The sequence below is a fragment of the Glandiceps talaboti genome, chromosome 15 (genome assembly GCF_964340395.1).
Source record: "Glandiceps talaboti chromosome 15, keGlaTala1.1, whole genome shotgun sequence".
NCBI classification, from domain to species: Eukaryota; Metazoa; Hemichordata; class Enteropneusta; family Spengelidae; genus Glandiceps; species Glandiceps talaboti.
In genome coordinates, this window is record NC_135563.1 from 15615377 (window position 1) to 15642425 (window position 27049).

General features: G+C 33.6%; 1 protein-coding gene across 2 annotated transcripts in view; it reads right to left on the bottom strand.

Annotated features, from left to right (window-relative positions):
• The window catches only part of LOC144446456 (shootin-1-like), a 104618-nt gene that overhangs the window by 16659 nt on the left and 60910 nt on the right, over positions 1-27049 (bottom strand). For both annotated transcript variants that reach the window (XM_078136221.1, XM_078136220.1), the window contains 5 exons: positions 20309-20427; positions 19227-19308; positions 18564-18658; positions 17115-17261; positions 15224-15377 (listed from right to left, as the gene is read on the bottom strand). In XM_078136221.1, coding sequence (XP_077992347.1) covers positions 15224-15377; positions 17115-17261; positions 18564-18658; positions 19227-19308; positions 20309-20427 — 597 coding nt within the window. The remainder of the gene's footprint in view (positions 1-15223; positions 15378-17114; positions 17262-18563; positions 18659-19226; positions 19309-20308; positions 20428-27049) is intronic.

Genomic DNA, 27049 nt, shown 5'->3' on the forward strand with positions numbered 1-27049 from the left:
CATTTTGTCAACTTTTAAAAATCTACCGTGACTGAAAATGAGAGTAACGTGAGTAAATCCAGGCTTATGGTGATGTACATTAAATCATATATATTGAATTGGCATGGTGCCAAGGGCTGGGTGATGTCGCGAATATTAATGAACCTCTTTGTACCAAAAATCTGTATTCCTCGCCTACGCACAAATCTTTTGACTACTATGGAAAGATGATGTCATTTGAAGCAAGGGTGAATCATAACACGATAATTTCGCTACTTGTTGTCTGCCAAAACTACATGAGGTTCATAGACAGTGACAGACAGACTACTTCATTTTAATTTCTCTTTGTTACAAATTTATCAGTCAGTTGATCTAACATACAGTCAAATCTGATGAACTTTTATACAGATTCATGAAAAGGTTGGAAAGACTGCTCAGACCAATTTCTGATCAGTATTACATCGGTTGAGAAATTTTTGGATTTAATTTGATGAAAGTTGAAACTGTGAAACTTCATAGCAACCACTTTGAATTCAGCCTAGAATCCATGTTGTCCCCTTTTTCAAGGCTACATCAAATTTGCAGTCACAAAACAGGTTGCCTCAAGCTCTCAATTATTTTCAAAATACTCTCCAAACGACCAAACCCTTTCTTCAATAATAACATTTCAAACTGACACGGCTGCTTATTCAGGACATTTTCGTTCCTCCAGACATTTTCTCTCATTATAGGTATAAAATAAATGATGCAAAGAAAGACTAGGTGACTAAATCATATTATAACACACAAATGAGATATAGAAATGATTGCAGAGTGTGAGTTCCATGAAATGCGATTTTCTCACGGTTTTGTGTACGATCTGAGCGACGTGTGCCATTATCGTTGTATGCCATTATCATCAGCATCAACTTGTAGTGTATCTCATAAACGACATATTACAATACTTTATCAAAATTTATTGACAATACGGTAGCAGCTCAATCAGGTCTGACAAGAATCTTGCCTATAAAGCTTTCACTTTGTTACCTGGAAAGATAGTCAGATATCTTTTATGTGAAAAGATATCGTCTTGCAATCTTCATCTCACGTAACGTGTTATTCCAATACAAGTACATATGATCTAGTTTAGTCTATGAATAATAATACAGTATTGTATTGTGATTGATGAACAAAGAACTCTTCCTGGAAAACTATTGCATTTGTACTCAATTCCTGCGTACTGGCAAAAAATATGGCTGGAAATATAAAGTACAACATTAGATGTAGCTGTCAGATTTTTCAGTTTCTATTCAAAGTTGTTGACCCAATATTTGAATTAGTTGTCATGACTACATTCCTGAGGAGTTTCGGCGAATTATCACTTGTGTTGTCATGGTGACATGATTATGAAATTCTTCTTTTCCTTACACAAAATGAATTTGGACATCTAAAGTTATCTCTAAGTACACTAGAAACTAAATCACAATCTACCTTTAGAATTTGTTTCATTTGGTAATGCTACCGTTATCACAACAAGCCGACTATCTTTTCTTCCGAGTCAATAACCATAAGACCTTGATAATGTTAACATCACAATCAGCCACATTTCCAAGAACTTTCCCTGGCGATCTCAAGTGCCACTTCTTGGCACACTGCCAAGTGAAGCTTACAAAAAGAGTGAGTACACGCATGCGAAATACGTTATTAATTGCCAATGAGAGGTGCACTTCCATTAGATTCCCCTGATTGTAATACTATACATTAATGTATCGGGCAAGTTCAAAACTTTACGCCATGTACATACTAATAAATTACAAGTTCAATTTCTGATAGGACATTGAACCAGGATTTTTGTATAACCTCTCCTATTTGTATAATCAGTCACATGTTCCTAAATGCAATTTTAATAGACGGGTCTGCGTTCAATGCCTGGATCGATCATTGTTTGTTTTTTTCTCTATGCATACAAATGTATGAATTATCAATGTTGGCCTTGGAAGTTTGTTCAGAGCATTCACCCCTTGGTTTATACACCGTTGATTTCCCATAAGGCTGTACTTGACATACTGAGTATTAAAATGTCATAAAGAGATATATGATTGATAGTATATATGGTAATGTCCCTTACAGTATATGTGCTTGTAACGACTATATGCAATTCCCTACGCTATCAACATATATCATTTTTAAAAGAAACACTTTCTGCCCTCTCCCTGCAGAATGAACTTCCTTTGTTCCGTTTTGTGACTTTGGTCAGATAGAGGTCAGAAAGCATCAGGTTTAATATCAGAAAGACAAGTATTAAAATTACACAAGTCAAGATATCTTTATAACCAGCTTAGGATTCACATTGTGGGATGAATTTCCACTTGAATTTCTAGATATCTCTGTGCCAGCTTAGGATTCACATTGGGGATGAATTTCAGTTGCTTCATTCCTCTGTTCCCACACATAAAGATCCTTTGCTACTTCTATTCATAACTTATGACAGAACCCTGTGATGCATGATACCAATGTGACATACTCAGGGTACCTGCATGAGTGATTGTGGTGTTCTCTATAGCCATACGTGCGAGTGAAAGTGCAAGGGAAAACAGTACAAGCACAAATGCAAATACCCCCGAGTATGCCACACTAGTACTCTTTATCTCGTGGCATCGGGTTCTGTTATCAATACATATGTGATCCGAAACAAATTCCATAAAAATCATACTATTAGCGATCAGGTGATTTCTTGTACTAAGAGCGTCATGAACTCATTCGCATACAGGTATGCAAAATGAACTCATTCACAACAGGTATGCAATAATGATTTTGGTATTGCACTTCACTAGTACCACTAGTATGCATGCACTATGATGCAAACCAATCACTGGTTTACGTATATACTAACTAAAGATACTCCTACAATGATACATTTATATGCACCACTTCTGTGAAAGGGAAAGCCTTTCCTCTGCATACATCAATTTTATGTGAATTCCAACAACAATTTCATTATTAAAACACATAGAGTTTTAAACTTAAAAGTGATAACTTGGTCACTAGGTCACAGTGATCCTGTACCATTAAAGTGTCTCACAACATTACATGTTGTACCCTAATAGCCTACTTTTAGAGAAAATAGCATTGACATGTTTAAAAGTGAGTCACTTCTCTCCGTAACCCTGGCTGGTTTCACATCAAATTCATGGATTTCGTTGACAGGTAATATGTTAAGGTCCAGGTAAGTCTTAACCCCTCTCATTGTTGTCATGACAACTATGATGTAGATAACATAGAATTATGATGGCATTTTAGTAGTGATAAGAGTTCTCAACTGTGGTACTTTCATCTATCAAATTGACACATATCACTGATTTACCAAACAAATGAAGTAGATTGTCTCAAACTCATCAGTAATTACTGAATTAATTGAATTACTGAGTGACACTTTTATGTTTTCGTGGACTGCAAATATTGAAAGAACTGAACGTTACAAAGTTAGGGTTTGTTCAAGTATATTTCTGAGTCATACATTTTTCTCAGCTTTGTCGTTTTACAATAGTCCAATCTTTCTTTGTTATCGTTTCTTTTGTGGTAGTCGTATTGTCTGTGAATGAATTCCTGATGGTACATCTTCTCAATGCCAGACCTTGGTCAATATCTATAGCTATCATTGTCCTTGTTCCAGACAAATAATGGAAGCAGACTGGTATACAAACACAGTTTACAATGTGTAGATCAGTTGGTTAATTTTACCAGCACATATTTGTCATCTTCTGTCTACTGTTTGTGAGATACATTAAAAAGGCCAAAAAAAACCAATTGCTTGGTTCCGGTTACCCAACCCCCACCTAGCTTTTCACTGCCGACCCTAAACTTTTTTTTTACATATTCGAGAAAACCCCAATAAAATTGCAAAAATTGTGAAGTCTCACGAGAAATAGTGGATGCGGAAACTGACGTGACATCAACTTGAAAAGACAAAATAAAACTGTTCTTCCAATCTGTAATGGCTGTATGGAAAGAAATAAAGAACACAGAGACAATTTGGAAAACTACAGAAAACATAACTCACACACAAAAAATATATAATAACATAAAATAAAAATCTACCTACCCCACCTATTCTACCATTGAGTGTAATCAGAACAACATATTTTTTTTTGTTAGGCCTAACACCTATTATTGCCAAGTTATTCTCTTTGAACAGAAAGTATGGCTTGAATATAAATACCATGGTAGTCGTCACACATCATCTAAACCCTTTGTCTATAAATCACCAGCTCTGTGCAGGTACTCAAATTATAAATCAAAACAATCCAAATCAACACCCTTTTTCACGATTATTTATACATTATGCTCAAGGGCTTGACAACAGACCCCTTGGATCGGTGACTTGATTTTCCTAGGCAGAATGAATTATTTGTTTAGAAATAATACCAAAATATCTACTGTGGTTCAAAGAGATATTGTTTACTCTATCTCTCAGATATGGAACTTTTCATTCATCAATTTGAGTAAAAAAGAAAAATTTCACATTTCAAAATAAAGTTTGTCATAAATTTGAACACTTTAATGTCACTGAATATCACAATGAGCTCACATTCCCACATTTTTGTGGAATTTATTTTCATCATAGCAGTTAATTTTGACTGCTTCAGCAGTATTGTGATCACTATTAAACTTAGTTCAAGTAAACAATTGCACATATTATATAGTTTTGGCTTACTTTTTTACAGCACAAAATTATTTGATGACAAGAGTTCAAACACTGTCTATACAATGATGACCAAGGCCAAATTGACTCAACATTAGTTGTCTGTGAAATAAGGAATTGTCGTCCTAATGTACTTTAATGCATGCAAATTAATCAATTAAATTTTCCAACTATAGAGAGGCACAGCATGATATACATAACTGTCTTCGCCAGGTGCAGGGGGTAAAATGTGCACTTGTTTACTTCAAGATGACATATTAGAGATTCAACTGAAGAGAATGAGAAATGCCAAAACATGTCCTGCTATTCACTTATGAGAAATTTGCTGGTTTCCCGTCAAAAACGACTCATTAGCGAGAACTGAACATCTTCGTCTGCAAGTTTTGATGACAAACGACACAAAAAACGATGTCTTTGATGTCTTCTTCTCATACACTCTGCCTAATCATTCTGTTATTTCTTTTAATACGAACAAAAAGACAACTATATTTTGGACAAAAAGAGAGCTAGAATTTTCACCAAAAGACGAGTATTCCTAACAATTACATAGTGCCACTGTTATCATTGAAATCTTACGTAGACTTTCGGAGTAATTGAAAAACAACATTTTTACCCATAAATAAGTAGACCATGGCAATCAATCAACTAATTGTGTTGTCTACGCATCACTGACAAAAACAGAATACAGAGTTGATAACTGGAACGAACATCAACATATTGCCAAGTTGAAACAACATCCTTAAATGTATAGACATACATACAAACAAGATCTGAACTTCCGCTCAATCAAATGAAAACAGACGACTTTTGAAATAGAAAAGAAATGGCATCGGCATTCATCCGCAATTAACTAATGATTTTCATTTGTTAACATGTTGCACAGTGCTCGTTACATCAGGCCACCTTTTACTCCCCAAGTCGTTCTTTTCAAGTGCGAACAAAGGAGTAATATAGAACACGGTGACAGTTCGCAATATGAAGCCCCTGGACACAGTGATGCTTTCAATATAAAGCCACTGTTCACCATTGTTGTAGACAAAACAGTAACAGTAATGGTTCTAATAATGCTACGATGCAAACTTGTCACGGTGAGGAAATTGTGGCAACAATTTAATATAACGACTAATAACGTTGAAGCTATGGGGTGATCACAAGAATATAGAGACAACAAAGTCACCCTGACAAGATTGAGGTGCACATTTATTCTCAAGGTAGAGGGCAACGTCCTTTTTTCAAATGCAAGGATAATCCTACTCCTATATACAATATTATAAAACTTGGTTCATCGACATCATTTGCTTTCACAAATATGAGGTTTTTTTGTATAGTACACAGTACAGTATAGTATTTTTTTTTTTACACAGAAAACCCATATTTTTCCTCACAGAAATATTCTTTTTTTTAGAACTCAACTCTTTGACACGAAATCGTGTCAAATTTTTTTGGAAACCTAGAAAATAAAGAAAGAAATTTGGGACATTATTTCTATTTTCAAAATTTCACAAATTGGCAAATCTGAGAAATATCAGTGTATAAGTGGTGCTTTTTCCTTCCATTTCTCCGATTATGCTAATGGTAATGTCTTACTCGGATATAATTCCGATTGTACAATTTCATTTATCATATCACTCATCCGTTCATTTCTTTTCCCATTGTTCCTCTTGACTGGCCAGATGCCGAAATGTCAACTTTGATGCCCGTCTATTATCCGACAGAGATGGGCATCTGCACTCGGAATGGAGCTCTGGAAATGCTACAAGAGCTGGGTGCTAATTTTCCCACAGTAATTTGGTGTAATGTATATGATAAGTATGCCTCTACATCTGTTCATTTGTCTCTCTTGTAGCAGTGCATGCTGGGTAATAGCTTTTTCTAAAATACGCGAGCTACCCCATTGTCTGCCTTTTTTGCTCTGATCCTTGCCTACAGCGCAATAGGAAATATAATGTTGATATTTGTAATGAACAATGGAAAATGTACTCCTCAGATGATCTTTATCTCTCACACGACAAACCTTTTCATGTTCCACTGTCCAGGTGTGAATTCTAGTGTTCTACCTTTTTATGTCGAAATGCACGGAACATAATGAATTTCACAATCTCAGCCTATTTTTGGAATCTAGTTAGCACATGTAATAACATCAAATTGAAGTGTTTCATATCAAGTCAATTATACAAGTCTTACTGACTATGAAATATGGCAATATAAACATTAATACATTGAGGGATGATTATTTACTGACAATGCAATTTGTTGTCGTCTGAGGAATCACATATATCGTTCAAATTTGTAAGTTTTTTGGTTGCAGTGATTTGATAGACATATATACAGATGGATGTATAAATAGATAGATAGAGATAGATAGATAGATAGGGATATAAATACATAGATATATGAACAGGTAGATATAGTGAGCTATATATAGAGGTAGATCGATATCAATATAAACAGACTGAGAGATAGATAGCTATAGATAGGCGAGTGGTCGGATGGTTGGATGGCTATGACGGTGAAAAGATTTGGATGGCTTAAATGGTAGGATGGATGTAAGTGAGGAATGGGTTGGCAGTAAGTGAATAGGTAGGTAATGGTTACACAAGGTGGGGGTTAGTAAGTAATGGGTAGGGGGTGTAAAAGTACAATAGTAGAATATGAATTAATTCACAGAAAACAGGACACTATGGATAAAATAGATTTGATGAAAACAAATCAAAAGAATTGGGCTATTAGACGTTTGACACAGAAAATCTTTGTAAAGCCTGTATGTGACATGGCATAAACCAATTAAATTAAATTCTATGTTATTGGACCATAAAACAATAAAAGCAGTAAAAACTTTAATTAATTAGCTAGGAGATAATTAATTTCATGATTAAATCTGTCATGTCTAATTAGATATTAAACAAGCATAAAACATACATGACTGAAAGTGTACTACAGGATTAAGTTACACTTCTATGCCATACAAATTCCCGTCTGCTTTCCATGGTATATCGCCAAATCTGTATTATTAGTGTTCATGTGAAACTAAAAATGAAATACTTTTAGTCTTATTTATCATTATAAACCATATTAATAGCTCGCGTAGCGGCTCAATGACTACCATAATTTAAAGCAACTTCAAGTATTTTTTTCTTAACTTTTCTTCTTAATTTTCAACCATCAAGTTTTTATTTCTTGAAGCAAGCACAACCCCCATCAGCATTGTAGAAATTGTTTTGACAACTGTTCAAGTTCCATGTTAAAGTGGCCATGTGGATGATAAGTGGATATTTATTTTGGATTTTTTTAAATTGATGAAACAACTTTACCATGTTTTCCTATTTGGAAAAATATTGTGAAACAGCAAAGTCTATGTTTGTAACTCAATAAACTGCAAAAAACTATTTTTTTTTTTTAAAAAGTGTGTAAAAATGCTATTATTGTATGTACAATATCAAACATTTCACACAATTTTAATTTTTTGCAAATTTATTGAGTTACAACTAAGAGCTTGGTATATGTTGTAGAAAAATACAGTATAGTTGTTTTATCAATTAAAAATCCCAAAAATAAATACTAAATTCAAATCCATATGGTCACTTTAATTGTTTATTTATACTGTTTACACACAGACATCAAGTGATAGTACACATTACTGTCAAAGATGAGTAAACATGCTATAAGAAGGATTCAATGTTTCAAGTAATGGTTTGGCATATATTTCAAAACTGATGATGAACAGTGAAAATTTCAGTTAAATTTAAGCCCTGTTTTCAAATTGAAAATGAAACTATTTTGCTATATAAGCACCTACGGTTTACCTTGAGATGACAAAAACGCGCATGAAAACACAACAATTTGAAAAACGCTGCGAAAAAAATGGATTGTTTTCAAAATGATTTCTTTTCATTCATTCATCCATTGTTTTCATTCGAAAAGGGAGTCCATGTAAATGAGTGAATATGGTAAGATCGAAAATGACCAAAAATGCAACGATTTGAAAACATACAAATTTGACTTCAGAAATGACTCCATCGATGACGTGCTTAAACCGTTTTGTTATGTTTGTACACGTGCAACAGCGTCATTTTTTATTTGTTCTGTCGTCAGTGTTTCCATGTAAATGCTCGAAAACATTTATCGGCCAATTGTGTAAACACATGAAAATGCATTTAACTGAAAACGATATTACCGTTTTTGTTTGACAACGTTGTCGTGTAAAAGCAGTCTTAGAGTGACATCAACAACATTTGTATTGGCAATTGAGATCAAGTTGTTTACACTTCTGGTTTTTCATTCCACTTTGCTCGGCTAGACAGCCTTAAATATTTAATGTTTTCAGGGGAATTAGTTATAAAAGGTGAGTGACTGTAGGGCAATTCATATCTCAATACAGACCTGATTGATATGATGTATCAATCAAATCGACTCAATCTATTGTTGATTTGCAACCTTTTACGGTGACAGATGTCGCTGTCGAATACCAACTAATTTTGCAGAAGAAACTTCCCCGCTTCTAGCGTAATTGGGAATGACATACACTGATAATCATTTCTCAACCTATTGCACTAATAAAATAGTGAATTTTTGACCAAAATTATGAGCAAAAATATTTGCCACAAATTTTTGGCAGGAAAACAACGCTGTGTGTGTGCATGTGTGTGAGTCATTAGTGCATGTATATATGTATGTGCACTTGATTGAGTAGTGTTTTATCTGGAGCACTCACCTATAACCAGATTGTTGGCTAATTTGTAAGAAGTATTCATTGAAACTATTCACTACACCCCTTTACATTATGTAATGTCTTGAATGGCAAAGGAAACCCAAGAATAAGTTGGACACACACAAAAGACAAACACTGCCATGATAGTGGCATCACTTCCTTGTTTTCTATCACCAATTCTACCAGTAGTGGTTGAGCTAGCTCGACAGGCACATCATGCACCTTGCAATTTCTTTAAAAATTCATTTACTTGTTTTAAAATCTGAACTGCATATGAATCACAGATTTTTAAAACGATGTACATGCATGTAAATATTGTTTTTTGAAAATGAAAATTTAACCTTTCTTTATACTGGGTAAATAAGTGGATCATGTTCAGGTACAAAAATGAAAACTTCACCTTTGCCGACAACATTATTCTAAAACACTGATTTCATCATAATAACATGATCAACTTAAAAAATAATCTGCATTTCGAAACAAAATTTCCTAAAATACCGAGTATTTTTTATAATATTCACATTATTAAATCACTACGTTTCTACAAATCCAATATTCACTTTAGCAAATTGAAATCATTTGCAATTGACGAAGTATATATTTTTTCTTTCAAATGCAGATTTTTCCACGATATATGAATTAAATTATTTACATGATGTAACCGATACCACCTACTCTGTAAACTATATTTCAAATCATTAATATTTTACGAAAACGTATATTTTTTTAAATTCAGATTTTAGTCATCATGTACCCATTATTTAATAACTCAAATACTGTGAAGGCCTAAATATCAAATTATTTTGTAAAAACATTATTTTTTGTCAAAACAGATATTTTTGTCACGATATAGGTATTATTTAATCAGTCTATAAACTCTACTTTGCCTCGCATCCCTTTTAACTGTAATAGCAGATTTAGTGTCTATAATATTGTCCTGGAGGAATTGTTCTCTGCCGTGGCGATTTCAAATCAAGTTACTGATTACTCTATTTCCATACCATTGCACTATGTTTGACCTTTTTTTGTCTGATCAGTAAAACAACACAATGAGTTTAGTCAGCGAGACCACTCCATATATGTCACTTCATTTTTATTGTTGTCTCTACACACCGACTGATTGACTGATGCGTGCACCGATCGCTGATGACTCATCGGGTCCAGCTTTTAATCAGTTTTCCCCATATAAATCATCCATCCCTCATTCATGACTCACGATTCTCTACTACGCTATTTTGGTTCTCCAGGGGGATTTACGAGGGGTTGTCTCTAAAACTTGTTAATATTTACAACCAAATTACAATATTATTTCTATCAATATTATGATATGTTATGAGAGTGTGTACTTTCCTCGGTTGATAGCTATAACCGAAACTATTTTTTTCTCCATAACATTTGTTATCATCTTGACTTTTTGTTGTTTTTTTGTGCTTTTTGAAACATAATGATGAAATGTAAACATCTAACAAGTTTATTATTTATTGACAAATGACTTAATAGTCCTGACTAATTATTGTTACTGCTTACATATGAAAATCAAGCCAGTGTACACAGTACAATCAACAGCTAGTAGATAAACAACAAAGTAAATATTTAGTAATTAGAATAATCAAATCATTTCCATTGATGTATTTTTCAAAGTATTTTTTGCATGGATTTTAATACCGTATCATAGTAGTTTATACTGTTACCCATGGCAATGAACATTGGTTTGCAAGTGCCACACCGCCATAATAGTGAATGTCAGGAATTGTTTGTATACGATAATTTCCTATACTTGTCAACATATGTTGATAAATTTTGGCGATGACTCAAACCATAACATGTAATTGTGTTAACCCTTGTCAGTAATAATTGAGTACAAAAACGGTTTTAATCTTCAACCAGTTTCGTACCCCAGCAGGCTTTTCCAAGACGTTTGATTTGTCAATTTCAGTAAATCAAAATATTCATATTATGTTGCAATATCAATTCATGACTTTGAAACAACACATAAACCATCTCAAATGATATAATCTGAGATACTGAACACACTGCCCTCTAAGTACTGGCTTAGTACCCGGTAGTAGACCTTTCATTAGAGCCATCTGGAAAAATTTGCAACAAAAAACTGGCAATGGCAAAACAAGCAACACAATTCACAGGATTATAAGATGATTGAAATGAGTCTATAAATCACATGTTCCATTGTAGTTTGATCAGTTAGTGAGTTAAGTAGTGACATAACTCATTAACTGATCAAACTAAAATCGAACATATGATTTGTAGGACTCACTTTTTCATTATCTAATTCACTTACTGATTACAGAACAATAACACAACCTAACTGATCAAACTAACATGGAACATACACGTATGATTTGTAGATTCAGTTCACTCATTTTTTTCATTACCTAACTCACTAACTGATTACACAACCTAACTCATCATATAATCCACTGCATTAAATTATAATAGTGCATGCTATATCTATATGACATTATCAGGTCAATCAAATCATTTTTCCAACAAATTTAGTCACACTAATCTTGCTGCTCATTCAGTTTTTTTTCACATATTTCGGTTTGATATTAGCTTGGAATCATCAAAATAAACTGACATGTAACAGATATAAAAATTTTGGAATAAATTTGATCAAATGTACAAAATATGGTTTGATAAAAAAGTTGACAAGTCCTTTAGTCTACATTTACACCAAACGTACAAAACATTTACAATGACTGGTGTTTCAAAATATGTCCGATATACTAAACGTATAAAAAATATTCACCAACGTTTACAAATGTGTCAGAAACACCAAACAGAAACACCGAATGTACAAAATAATTACTGATGTGTAAAAAATACGTCGGAAACATTAAAAGTACAAAATATTTACCAACGTTTCAAGATATGTCAGAAACATTGAGTCCCCCATTTCTCATTTCTACATACGTCTGATTAGGAGGATGTCTGAAAACTATTACATCAGATAAAACATCTATCACTTCCTTTGACATTGATGGATTATGTTATCGTTCAATGTGTATTTCAGCATCGACATATTACCAGTATCTATATCGTTCAGTCTCTACATTAACAGATCATGGTGATATTTTGTAACGACATCCGTTAGAGTCAACAATCCACACTACATTTTGTGGAAATGTTAGACATGGATATTTACTTTGTGTATCAAAGACTCAAATTTAATGATATGTCACACTTATGATATCAGTCCTACAGCTGAACAAATTGTATGATGCTACAGATCAGAAATGTATTTACTATTCTGAAGTATTCCATCAGTTTAATCATTCTCGTCACATTTTGAGACTAAAAACATACTGACAAGTTAAAACGTCAATACATGATGATATTTGACATAATTTTTTTATCTTATATTCAATTTTCATGTCTTCATTTAATAAGCATATATGGTTACTTAGTGATCAAACTTGATGACCTCTCACCGACTTAAAATTGTTAACAAACATGTTGTTTTAATAATCTTTAACTAATTCACAACTATTTACATATGAGCATCAATCAAGTATACACATTACCGTCAATGGTTACTAAAATCAAATAGGTACTTCAGCTAATAAATGTTTCCAGTAAAGTTTTCGTGAATGTCATGACAAGCGAACGACGACAAAATTTAAAAAAAAACACTTGCAGCTACTGGCGATTTAAACAATTTAGAGAGGACAAATAAATTTCGATTTGGAAATGTACAAATTTAATTCCTAATATTCAATCATGATTCTGATATTTTAAATCACGGATTTGGTTTCTTTAATTTGCAAAACAATATTGATTTACGTTGAAAATTTTAGAGACTACCCCTTACAATTTCCTTTGTGATGAGACTTCACTAGAACACGTGCGCTTCAGCTTTGAACTCTTCCACTTGAATACTTCCATTCAGGACTAGACAATAGCCATCCATATTAACACTCGCAAACTGGTAGGCCCCATTTTCATCATTTCAATAACATATTACACAAAAAAAATTTTTATCAAACCAATTTCAATATGACCAATTATTCTAATATGCAGGTGGACAAACAAAAGCAAAAAACTGATGGCACAGAATAAATCAAATATGAAAAACAGGAAAGAAAAACATTGTGTTTTTATACACTTCATTATCACATATTCATATGAGACTATTTTTGAAATGTGGATTTCAAAAGAGTGCATTTGAAAAGTGCTATAAAAACCAGTATGGTTAATATCTCTGGAGAGGAAACCCCGATCAATAATTTTGTCTACAAAATATCTCTATAATATAACAGGCTTTATAGCTGTAGCCTCAAGGCGTCATTAAAAGGGAGAAATTTTGGACATAAAACTAATCATGCAATTTGACATCACTTCAGCTTACATGAACCTATTTTTTAACAATTTATGCTACTTATATTCTTCTGTGTGTTCTAATATGGGGGTGGGGGTGGGGGTGGAGGTGGGGGTGGGGGGAGGGTTTTGATTTAAACAGTCTATCCATCAACACTGCCACTACAATTTCAAAAAAAAACTTTCAACATTTGAAACCAAACCCTTTAATACTTTGTAAAACTTGTTCACAATTTTGATTTTTTAATTTAATTTTCACAATTTTCTGCTGAAAGGAATTAACTGTGTTTAATATCTGATAGGAAGACTATACGCATATTTTAGGAATTGTGTAAAAGTTAATTTTCCAGATCTGAAATAACATGAAATTTATTTTTAGATGACAAAGAAATTGCACAAAATTAGAAATCATTTAATTTTCATTATTTTCTACTCAAATTAATTAACTGCCTATGAAATCTGTCTAATTAGAGGTAAATTTTCCAAAAATAAATGAAATTTATATTTTTAGACGACACAGGAACTGCATGACATTTTGAATCATAGCAGTAATAGAGACCACCTAGTAATTGTGATGAAAACAATGAACTAAAAATGTTACATTCTACATCTGTGACCAAATTTAGACTTTTTCAAACAAATTTAGACTTTTTTCCAAGAAATTGGAGCTAAATCTTGTAATACCTCTGCGAGTTTTCAATTTTACTATGCATACAACTTGAGGGGAGATTTCCTTTAGTCTCACTACGAAACCATCTGCCATATCCTCATTCAAATCTGAACACTTCAAATTTCCTTCTGAAAAATGCTAACATTTTCATTCAAGTTTGAACTAAGTGGTAAATTTTCATTGGTGCCATCAGCAATATTAACCCTGTGATGTGTGTATTAACTTCACACAGTACTTTACACTATTAACAATCTAAATATGCCCACTCTGGTATTTATTTTATGCTCTCTTTTTCACAAGTGCCAACAGCTATACTCCTAATATCTGTGTCATGTACAAGTGCCAAGCCTCAGGAAGGATAAAATCGATGTCTAGTAAGGTCTAAAAAAATAATTGTTTGGTTCTGGTTACCCGATCCCACCTAGTTTTTCACTGCCGAACCTCTTATTTTGGCTTTAATAAGTTATATTTTTTACTCATTCAAACAATAGTATAAGCCTACATTGCAATCTGTAATTTGACATCACTTCTCATTAACCACTTGTAATACTGTCAGTGTCAACAAGTTAATTTAGTGCTCCTCATTGGCCCTTATCAGCACACCTGTTTGTAGACATTTACATAATATTTGTTTATATGCAAATCATATCGCTGTTCCTCTGAGTAGTATGTGCACATTTACTATATGGCATGATGCTATGACTTATCTTGCACCTACACAAACAAACACTGACACACACACACACACACACACACACACACACACACACACACACACACACTCACTCACTCACACTCTCTCTCTCTCTCTCTCTCTCTCGATCTCTCGATATGACAACTAACTTACTCTTTGCTTCCATTTCATGTATGGTCTGTTCTGCACTTATAGCACGTTGTTCCAACTTTTCATTTTCTTCTGCAGTCACACTAAGTTTTTCCTCTAATGTATGTAAATTGTCCACATCAGCTGAGGACTCTAATTCTTCTTTTAACTCCTTGATCTGTACATGAGATACAAATACATGCAATATTCTGAATAAAGAATTTCAAGTTACAAGCTTTCCAGTCCACAATATCCTAATTATCTTAAAACATGTGATGATGTATATGCTCAGCTAGTTGACTACTACCCGGTTGTTAGAGGGTAATGTCAAAATATTTGCAGACAATTGAAGAAATATTAACATGCATAGTCTACTACAGTATGTTATCAGTAATTTCATTTTGCGTCATATTGATAAAAATGCTTTATTTTCTAATTTCATTTATTTAAGTTGACATGGCAACCACAGATCTCCACCAATTTTTTTTTATCACAATTTCACTTCAATCCACTCATACTTTTTGAAACATATACACAAAAGGGGTGGGGTTGAAAACACGATGATTTACTTGGTAATGTCACTATATTGAACACAGTTTGGTACAATATCGTAAATTTCCTTTTTTGCGACTTTTCACACAAAAATGAAATGTGAAATAAAATCACGTGTTAATTCTAGCTTTCATATATATGTAAACGACTGACTTGACAACTATATCTTAACTGTCTTGATGAGTTTCACCTTGTCTCATTATTACTACGTGGGAGTGATAGAGTTCTTCACTACTTTTCAAACTTGATACACAAAAATGAAATGTGAAATAAAATCATGTGTTGCTAAAAATTCTAGCTTTCATGTGTATGTAAACGACTAACTTGACAACTGTATGAGTTTCACCTTGTCTCATTATTACTACGTGGGAGTTCTTCGTGTTGGTCTCGTCACATATTATCTTATTTTTCACACATTTACACAACAACAGCCATACTGCTATCAATTATGCTACATAACTAGGCATTAGAAAAAATCTACTTTGTCTACTCTTTAACTTAATAAGCAATGCACTTCAATGACAATTTCAACATGGACATAATGCCACAACTACAAATCTGAATGAACTAAATATTTTGGTTTACATGTATTCAATATTTTGTCACTTAATACTGCAGAAACCTAGCATATACAACAATAAACACAAACTAAATCTATTGTTGTTGCATGTGGTACATTACAGTGGGTGATAGCAGTTGTGCAGATACAATCATCCTATTACAAAGATAGCGTTAACGATGGAAATTCCCCAAAAATGTACACCGCAAGATTACGGAAGATCAGAAATGCCACCCTACAGTGAGTATAATTAAACCAATGTTTATAATTTATCAACACGTTGCAAGAATAGTTTTAATTTGTGTCCACCTAAGAAAGCTGAAAGCCTGGTTACTGCTATTGTACCACTAACATTATGACTGGTGATAATACGTGATATCCATTTGTAAAAGTATGGTGCTGTTACAAAGATGACATAAACCAAATGTTATGATTTAACAACATAGCCAGGTTTTGTCACAAGGTGAATGACTTGTCAAAGCTATCTAAATATAGGCTACAGATATATCTATACAATTAATCCCAAAACAAAAAACAAGTTAATCCTGCTTTTCGCATGTTTTTTGTATTTTGTGTACAAATACCCGCTGGTAGAAAGAAGATGAACTCTAAGGGATAAAAGCTAGCTTACGACATCACTTCCTGTTTGCACTTATTTACTCTTGCAACTTTGTGACTCTGTTTCACTTTTTCTAAAAAGTGAAATTACACAGCACTGAATGAATTGCATTATAAACAATTCTTTCAGACTTCCAAATAAAAATCCCCAACGAGTCAATTCCCTGATGACAAATAAAGTTTCACCTGTATACTGCTTTCATGTTTTTCTTTTTCCAATTCTGTTGTCAATCTTTCCACCTCTTCCAAGGCCTCTTTTAACTTGTCTTCATTTTCCACTGACAGCATCAGAATTGAACTCTGTCGTTTCATAGCCGTTGTTTCTTGCTCCCTCTAAAGGCAGCGAAGGAAAAATAGAAACTTATTAAAGACAGAACTAAAGTTTGAATGCTCAAAATCTTGTTCCGACCCTCAGCATACGACCAGTCAAAGTTAAAAGACAAGATTTTTCTGTATTTTTCGCGGTCAAACTATTATTAGAATGACCGACAATCATATTCTGCTCCTAACATGACTCCTGTAATTAATTAGTACTTTCCTTGCTTGGTTTCCTCATCTCTGACTGTACAATATCATTTTAAATACCAGCTGTCTGTCTATATGTCTAGCCTTTACAATTTCTATTTTTTTGTAAACATCATAAGATACAAGTTTGTCGCAATGCTGAGACAAATGTTCTGAAGCAGGCCACATATCCTTAATATAGTCATTGAACTAATTCAGTTTCCTTTAAGTTGAATGTATTAATAACAAAGTTTCATCATATTATAAGTTGTTTGGAGAAAACACCATACTTTAAGAGTCATTTATTTACACATCTTATATTGATCATCTTGGTTCTCCCATACATCATGAGCACTTAATATAAACAGTTAGCTATCTTCTCGGTTGTTTTGATGACAACAAACTAACTTGGAATGACAATGAAGAAGCCATGTTTCGTTTTGGACTGTACAAAGGTAAAGGTTCTTACAAATTGAAATTTACCAAGCCTTCATATATAACAGACCCCCCCCCCCCCCAAATTGGTTTAATGTGTGGCAAAGTTATTTTGCAATATTAAATTGACCTTGAACATTGTCAAGGTCAAACACAACATTTTGGCTATTTGACCTTGAAAATGTTGGTCAAGCTCAAAGGTTAAGACCTCATTACCTTAATCTTCGTTTATATTGGTCTGAGTCTTAACATTGCTAAAGTGGGGTAGACACTTAGATGGTGTCCACATGTATCACACTTTTGAAGATACGAGACAAAATGTGCAAATCACAAATATGACTGCCATTTTGCCATATAAAAGGTAATTATGTGATGTACATATGTCCCTCATAGTTTGTTACTTTTGTGTAGAGTTTGGTTGAAATTGGCTGGTGCAGGGACAGACTTATGGAACCCAATGTAATAGAATTGTCATGGAAAGGGAGGAGGGGGGGGGGGGTGTATAGAATATCTATGTTCAACCTTGAAATGTTGACCAACTACACAGTTCTATCTTACTTAATGAGGAGCTTGGACACTGTCTGATGACATAGAAACAAAGTTTGGGTTTTGGTCAACCTTTCTACATTGAAACAACAGGCTTCTTCATGGTCATGACAAAATAATAATGGCTGAATGGGTTACTTAAAATCTTACCTTTGCTGCATACTTTTCGGCTTCTTCCCGTAATACCTGTTCTTTTTCATATTTTTGCTTCAATTCTTCTAGCTCCTGATAAACTACAGTATTCACTGTCAAAATCAAAGATGAAACCAAGTGAGGAACTTCTGGTTCACTGAACAGTTGAACACCCTAAACATGCTGAACCGGTAGGTATTACTGAACTTATAAAACAAAATATCTGCATTGTCTGAGTTTGTCAGGTAGTTATTATGTGAAGAGAACTTTCTCAGATCATATTACAGTCATGGGAATTATTGCTAGTGTTTATTTATAAAGGACGATTGCACAATGTCGCACATGCTGAACAAATGAACATCGTTCATTTAGGTCAAACCCCCTACCCTAAACGAACATTTATACATGATGTAAACTATGCTGAAAACTGTATTGGTCACACACCACTACGATCAATGTAATTAAAAATCTCACATTAGAAGTAAAGTTTTGTCAACTTTATCAACATTTCAGTAGTGAATACAAAAGCTGTTATCATTGAAGGAGTGAAAGTTTTCCGTCGAAATTTGGATAGGTATGTGAAAATGAAATTCAGTAATCACACTGATGCCAGACCCCCTCCCTCTAAATGTTCGCTTATTGAGCTTGTGTTCTTTTACAGACATAACTGCATGACAGTACCTCTTGAAAATTGTTCTATTGTCCTGTCATGTTCTGCCAGCAACTGTTTGCTCATCTGATGTTCTGTCCTCTCCTGTTCATACTGTAGATTAAAGAAATGAATATTTTGTGAAAAATAAACACATTTTTAATGGCAAGGCAACTGTTCTTTTAGTTTAACATAAAAATTATTGTTATATTGAAAACTTAAAGTTTTGCATTACTACAGGACATTTGTCAGATCTGACTGACAATCATTCTGCAAATAGTTGCATTAGTCTATACAACTGCATAGCAGATACAACCTTTCTGCGCTGACGTGACAAAATATTTGTAGCATTTTTGAAATTCATAAATTGATTATATTTTTAATTCATTCCCTGACATATATTTTTTTCTAAATCTTCTTAAAACCAGATAGATCTCAACAGAGGTTACATCTTTAAATATTCCATTTCACCTTTTGAGTTATACGATGAAATCAATATGTTTTCTATGTTGGTGGGAAACCAGCTAAGATTTCATTATGGAAGTGTCACCCATGTGGATAACACTTTCATGGTTTCATTAAACACCTTGTGCACATTAGTCAATAATTATCTTACTAAAGTACCTGATTAGTTACAAATGTTACCCATAATTAGTGACAAGGGAATATTTACAACAATTTTACATTCAGTGACATATATGTTCACATATTTGGATTACAAAGTCACAATTTTAATTAAAGCCACAGATCTCATGATGGAAAAACTAAATATTTTTAAAATGAGACCGTGAAGGTTTTGCAATGGAAAAAACTAAATACTTGTACCAGTACTAAAATTTTAACCAATATTTGTAAATTTTCAATGATGCTCTAAAGATGTCATGGAGAAACAAATGTTTTTTTTAATGAGGCCCAAAGATCTTATAATGTTGCCTTTTTTTGACAATTCAAGGTGTGCACACACACAATGAGTTCCTTACATTCTTAAAGAATAAGAATAAGAATGTACAGAAACCTTCAGGTATGTAATTATTGGGTAGAAAATCATGTAATTCCATCATGACAGCCATTAGCTATTTTATGTACTAGAAGTGGTCAATGTAACAAAGCTTACCTGTGCGTTGAATTTCTCAACTTCTCGTTGCCATATTTCCACTACTTCTTTCACTTCTTCCCGTTCTGTACACACTTCCAGCAATTCTTGTTTACATTTTATCAACTGTTCCCTCAGATCTGCACAAAAGAGAAAATTTGTCGTGAAATTGAACTCAGAAATAATCAACTATGTATGCATTACAATTTGCTAGGTTGTTGGGGGATGAGGAATTGGGGGTAGTGTAAAAAGTAAATACATCGGTTGGGAGGGGAACATATTTGAAGTAAAAATGGACGAGGGGGAAAGGTTTTATGTTTGGTCAAGGAAGGGTACAGTATGTAGTACAAAACACATATATGTATTTACATTTGGATGTATCTTATGAAAAAAATCAGTGAATAGTTTATTTGACCTCAAACCAGTTTAATAATTTATTTCACTTTTCTTTCAGTTACAGTTGATTTACTGAAGGAATACCATGTATAATGAAAACTGAAGGACAGTAATGGTGAAGGCAGTGGTATGCATATCTTGAAATATCACAAAACAAGTCTACTGGGTTTGAGGACAGAGCCACCAACGCTAATGTGCAGTCCACTGATAGCAATGGATTATTCCTATAGTCCCTTTGGGCCGTTATCAAATTCGAGAAAATACCTGTACCTATAATCAACTATGGTTACATGTCTTCTGGGATGATAGCTATCTATTCAAAAAATTGTTTCCTAGTATTGACAACTTTTCAACAACACTTCTTATGTATATATTTGAAAAGTGTTCTTTCCGAGTACAAAATGCCGATTACTAGTAATACATAAAGAGCAACAGGTAAACATGCCTAGGGAGAGAGTACTGGATTAAAATCTGTGGGTAGAACTTAGAAAAGACATCAATCATAAAATTCCCTAAAGCGACTTGCTTTGAAAGTTTATCTAACATTACTGTTGATACAGTAACATACTTTGTACTGCACTGGACAAGTATGATATCTTTAGAATGTCAATACTATCACATGTCAAGTCAGATTTAATAGTCTGTTCATTCAGTCATTCATGTATTTTTCACATCTGAGAAAATGCTGCCTTTTAGCACTTGTCTCCAACTATTTTCAGTAAATATTAATATCTACTTGTTATCTAAATTTTGGGGGGGCAAAAATCAATTTAACCCTAATTTGCATATCAACCCTGGCATCATTTTGTTGCGAACATTTCTTCATCTTGTACACTGTAAATATTCAAGAAATTTATACTCGTAATACATTTGCTGCAGCCAGGGACAAACTGTGCATCTCCGAAGAGTTTTAGATATATTGGTGTTAGAATATGGAATGATTTAAGTGTTGATGTCAAATTTTACAGCCTATCGTGTTCGTTTCATTGCTTTGTATTTTTACTTTTTAGTATGTTTAATGTATATATTTGTATCCACACTGTGTGAGCAGTCTATTGAGTTTAAATAAAGTCTAATAATAATATAAATACACCCTATGTGTTCTTGCTCCCCCCCCACCCCTTATTTGTTGCATTAAATTCAACAATATGTATGTTATTGGTCAAGACAAAATGCAGTTCTCTAATCTGGTATTGCAACTTGATTTAAGATGTGTTTTGGTATTCACCAATGATTACAATTCGCTACCTTATCTACTGCAAACTCACTTCATTACTTGGCTGTACAAGTCTCAGAAGCTGACACTTTTTTGACACTGTCTGGCAAATAGTGACAAAACACACACTGTATCAAACAAATGATTAACCTAACTGTCAGATGAACAAACCAGGCTTTGTTACACCTCCTATGTCATAATCTGAATCTCATTATTACGTGCCTAAATACATCGTAGACAAGACTCCAGAGAATCTGAGGAGAAAATCGATCATTAAATCCACTGCTCAGCTGCGGCTTCCATATGAGCTCTACTAAAATACTTGCATTATCACAACTTTCAATTGTCAACAAAATTTACATGTGCGACGTCACACCTGGGGCATTATTTTCTAAACTTTTACTGCCATTTTTGAAATTAAAATTAACAGTATACCAACCTAAAATATGACGCAACACCTACTGTTCCACATGTCAGACCAAATGACAAATTATCTGCCCCTAGGTAGACACTTTTCATGATAAATTAGAAGTAATATATCACTTCATTTGCAAGAAGATGTGTATCACACAAAACAATACTGTTTAAATACAAATCTATTACACTCCTCGCATGTTTATAAAAGATGGATTTCTTTGTTGCTGGGAGCTATTCTTCTCTCTCATCTTTAACTTTCTCATAAATGTCATTTTAATTGATGCACTTCAAATTTCATGACTCCGTTCTCTTTTTAGTTTCCTTAAAGTCTAGTTCCTATACAGTATTGTTATGATTTACATTTCAACTTAATTAGAGACCATGTTGGCATCTAGAATAGTTTCCCTAAAGAATCATGTGGAACAAACTCATATGCATTATGTCTATACCATTTGTCCAAGAAAAGGTTTATATATATATACTATATTATATATAAAAAAAAGACTTACAGTATTAATAACGGCAAACTAGTGTTTTTGTTTCCATTTGTGATTTCGGACGTTGTGTTTACTAAGGATGAGATATCACACATATAAACCAACTCTTAAGTTTATGTTGAGTTTTTTTCTTGACAATTTGTTTTCCAGTTGGACCCTGACCTCTCTGTGCAATGATCATTGTGAAACTAAATTTAGATAAACATGAAACACTTTGAAGAAACCACTATAGTTATCTCTCTATACTACATTAGGATCAAACTGTTCACAGTATTGGTTTAATTTTCAACTGTGCAAAAATTAACAGTAAATATAGTGACAAGTTTTACAGCTACTAGGGATTCAGTTTATTGATTTAGTGATCAAAAGTTAATAAACGGACCACATTTATCTCTGACAGTGTTCTTCCTGCAAATCAAAATTAATGAACCATTGACAGATAAAAGTAATCATTGTATCAACAGATACTTCACAATCACATACGAACGCACCTGTTCTTCTTATCTTTGCATTTCCCGCCAAAAAAATTGACAACCGTGAGAATCATAATTGGAAAGTTTGTATGATAGTTATCAATGGAGCTGAGATATTACACTTAAATTTCTTCAGATAATGTTTGTGAGTATTGATTAAACTTTATAGATGTAATATTAATTTGGACAAGTCAAAGAATATTATATCAAATCGCACTATTTACCAACAATTTGTAATGACAAAATTATGAACAAGTATAGCTTATTTTACTTACGACCTTTTCAAATATCAAAGTTGAATATGAATTATGTACAGAAACATGAAATATTGCTATTCATATCAACAAGTTAGCGAAAACAATCCACCCACATCTTTTTGACATCAATGAAAGTATATACATGTCGGTGATGGCAAAAAACTGTGATTTTTCTTAATAATGTTCTGACCGTGTGGCAATAGCTCACGTCTACTAAATGAACCAGAGTCCAAAACACATTCATTCTCTCGCAGTAACATTTCACCTTGGTCAGTGTTACCCAAAGCAAATATCTGTGATGAATGCCAATCCATTTCTAACCTTGTAACACTTGAGTTGCCGTTTTGTGTATGAGGCATCTCACCTTTTCACATCAATTTACACTTTAAGATTCAAATATTCATTGAGTCCAGTTCCTTAGAGTCTATTTTTTTTTTTGCAAGAGTTCATTTGGAAAAAGTCTTTCTGTCTGGAAAATATATTGGCACATTGACAATATAGATTGAATTTATGATAAATGTCGTTTTACTGAATTCAGTAAATGTGAAAACAACATCATTTCTCCTTTACTCTTGATATGTAAATAATCAGAACTGTTGCTAGTAGCATGTAAGGGTTGTGAATAAACTCATCTACGATACAATTCCAGTCCAGTGTTATTCATGCAAATCAAAGTATAGCGTAAACGATCTGAGTAAATTGAATTTCAGTCTTTTGACAATTACCAGGTATAGAGTACGATTCACTTCTACACTGTTATTTCAAAACCAAATTATAATGGAACCGTTCTCCAAATGTGGCATTTGAGAAATAAACCATAATACATATATGAAATACATGAATTATCACCACTGCATCCAAAAGAAGTAGTTTTCAACTATGAAACATGATGAAATAATAAATCAATGACGTTTTTATTATCACTATCATAAATATTTTGTGTTTTGCTCTCTTTTCATGATTTGCTTTTTAGGAATAATTGCCTTGAAATAAACGTACACATGTGATGAAATCAATGAATAGCTAATCACGGCACAGAAATGTTTGGAAATGTGCTTTCTCTTTTTCACCGTTTGCTCTACTGCCTCCCGTTGTCATGGCAACCCTGAGTAAAAGCTGAATCTACAGTCTGTAAAATCAACCTGCTGGTTGACCTACGACCTATGAGTGAGTCATGAACTAGTTTTTTTTGGAATGTAGCAAAGAACTAGTTTTAATACAGCGTTACACTTTAATTCAACTTGAATTCAGAATGGTGTTTGCAAGAATGCACTAAAAACTGGCCTCTTGTATTGCTTTGATTTTTGAAGTAGATTAAATGAAAATAATCAAAAAACTCTCCCTCGCTTATCTTAGTGTGTGACTGACTACTCTTCATAACGTGCAAATGAAATATAGCTACTACAAGAGCTGACAATTATTGCAGGTTTACAACTACTCTTCCAAATTTATGTATTTCTATTATTATCCATGCAAGTGTTTTCATGAATCAGGAAAAGTACTCATAGTTTGCTGCTGGGATAATATATATCTTTCGATACACCTCAGGTGAAAAATGCAATGACTCATCCTTCCCACTGAGACTTCAATATCTCATCACAACAACCCACTTCAGGTCTTTCAAAATGCCTCACTAACATCGTTCTGCTAGTTTTTCTCTCTCTTTCTTTATCTCTGTAATCAGTTGAGTGTCTACTTTTAACGACAACTCGGTGTAAAAATGCATTTATTCTTCAATTATAAAACGAATCATCTTACATCTTTCCTTATCCACATTCTAAGTTTAGTTATCCTAGGGTCGCTATGGTTATGGTATTACCCTGACAACGCTAATCCATCAGGCCATAGTTTGAATTACACATCGGATTACTATGAATAACGGTCCCTAGCAAAGTCATTTCCACACCTTGCATCCTTTTTCCCCTTTCCTCCATTTCTATACAAAGCATACAACAATGATCCCTCCCTGAATACAACATCACTCCGGATTATTAACGTTTCCTGATACGGAGATGGTTTTTTTCTCCATAATTTCCCCCTGAAACTCTGACAATGCATTATTCACATACTTGGATATGCACTGGATACCATTCTAGCTAGGATTATACACAGAACACTGAGTGGGCTGGTAATCACGTTATCTCCCCTGAGATGCAAGTCACTAAATGTCACCAACATCACCAGCCTGTAGATTAACAGGTTGAAATCACAAAAGATCAATGCAGTGCCACTTGTATACACATATTCTACATCATAGCCACCGACAGTACTTACACCTATGCACACTGTCTTTAATATGGTATTTTAGTAAGACGAGAAAGAACTACATGGGAGGGTAATCTCAACCAACAACATATACATTTAACAGTAAACTGCTCTTAAATATTTAGCATGTAGTAAAGTTAAAATGCCTATTTTCTTTTATTCATAGACCTGTATTAATCTCCTTAATGGACCAATTCTGTGCTGGCAAAGCTATTTATGTTCACTGTGTTTCGAAATAACCAATTGAAACTAGAAATGTGAAGATTTTTACTTACATTTACTCTATTTATTCACACAGCAATTCAATTTCCATGCATTCAATTAATTAAAGGCCAATAATTCAATTCAAGGTGTGTGCATGAGTGTTATCTTATCAGTGGAGCCATAAATATTACAGGATTATTTTTTGTTTTGGACCAACTTTTGCTATAGCTAAATCTAGTACCTATATACGCACCATGGTCATCTAGTCTCTATCATCTCCACCGTGTAGTCAAATAGATTTCACTAGCACAGAAGTCCATTTTTACCACCACCAACAGCGTTAGTTTATGCTATTGGAGGATTGATATAAAACGTGATGTTATTGGGTCCACACTTTCAAACTGGAGGTTGAGTTTGTAGTAAAACTGAATGAAGTAACCAATTACAACCACCTGTCAATTTATGATGGCATACACCTGACATGCACTGACTGTTCCATCCCTTTCCACATACACATGGCCACCTAATGTACACATACATACGATACCCCCCCCACCCCACCCCCATTCTCTCAAGTAAAGCATTGCACTTAATAATATTATATAGTCAAACCAAATATCGGGTTGATTTATAGTGATATACACACAAATAAACCCCCCCCCCCCCTCCCTAATCCATGCACTGATGCAGTGGACTATGCAATTATGACAAATACTAGTAGTCCAAACTTTGGGGTCTATTTTCAATGACAGAAATCTATCAATGGTTCACAGTTCATGAATTGATATTTCAATGCCCCCTTTGACTTACCCTGAGAACATGTCAGTAGTAGTAAAAGTGTACAATATTATTGAATGGAAGAGGTTTTGTAAAAGTTGTACATATCATTTCAGTCTCAATATCCACAGCATTTTACCTCATGCTAGAGGGTCAAAATAGAACAAGAAGATCAACTTTTATTTTCACGAACCTAATGCACTGAATGTGGAACTCTGGTAACAGAGACTACATCTGGTAAAACTTGTACAGATTTCCAC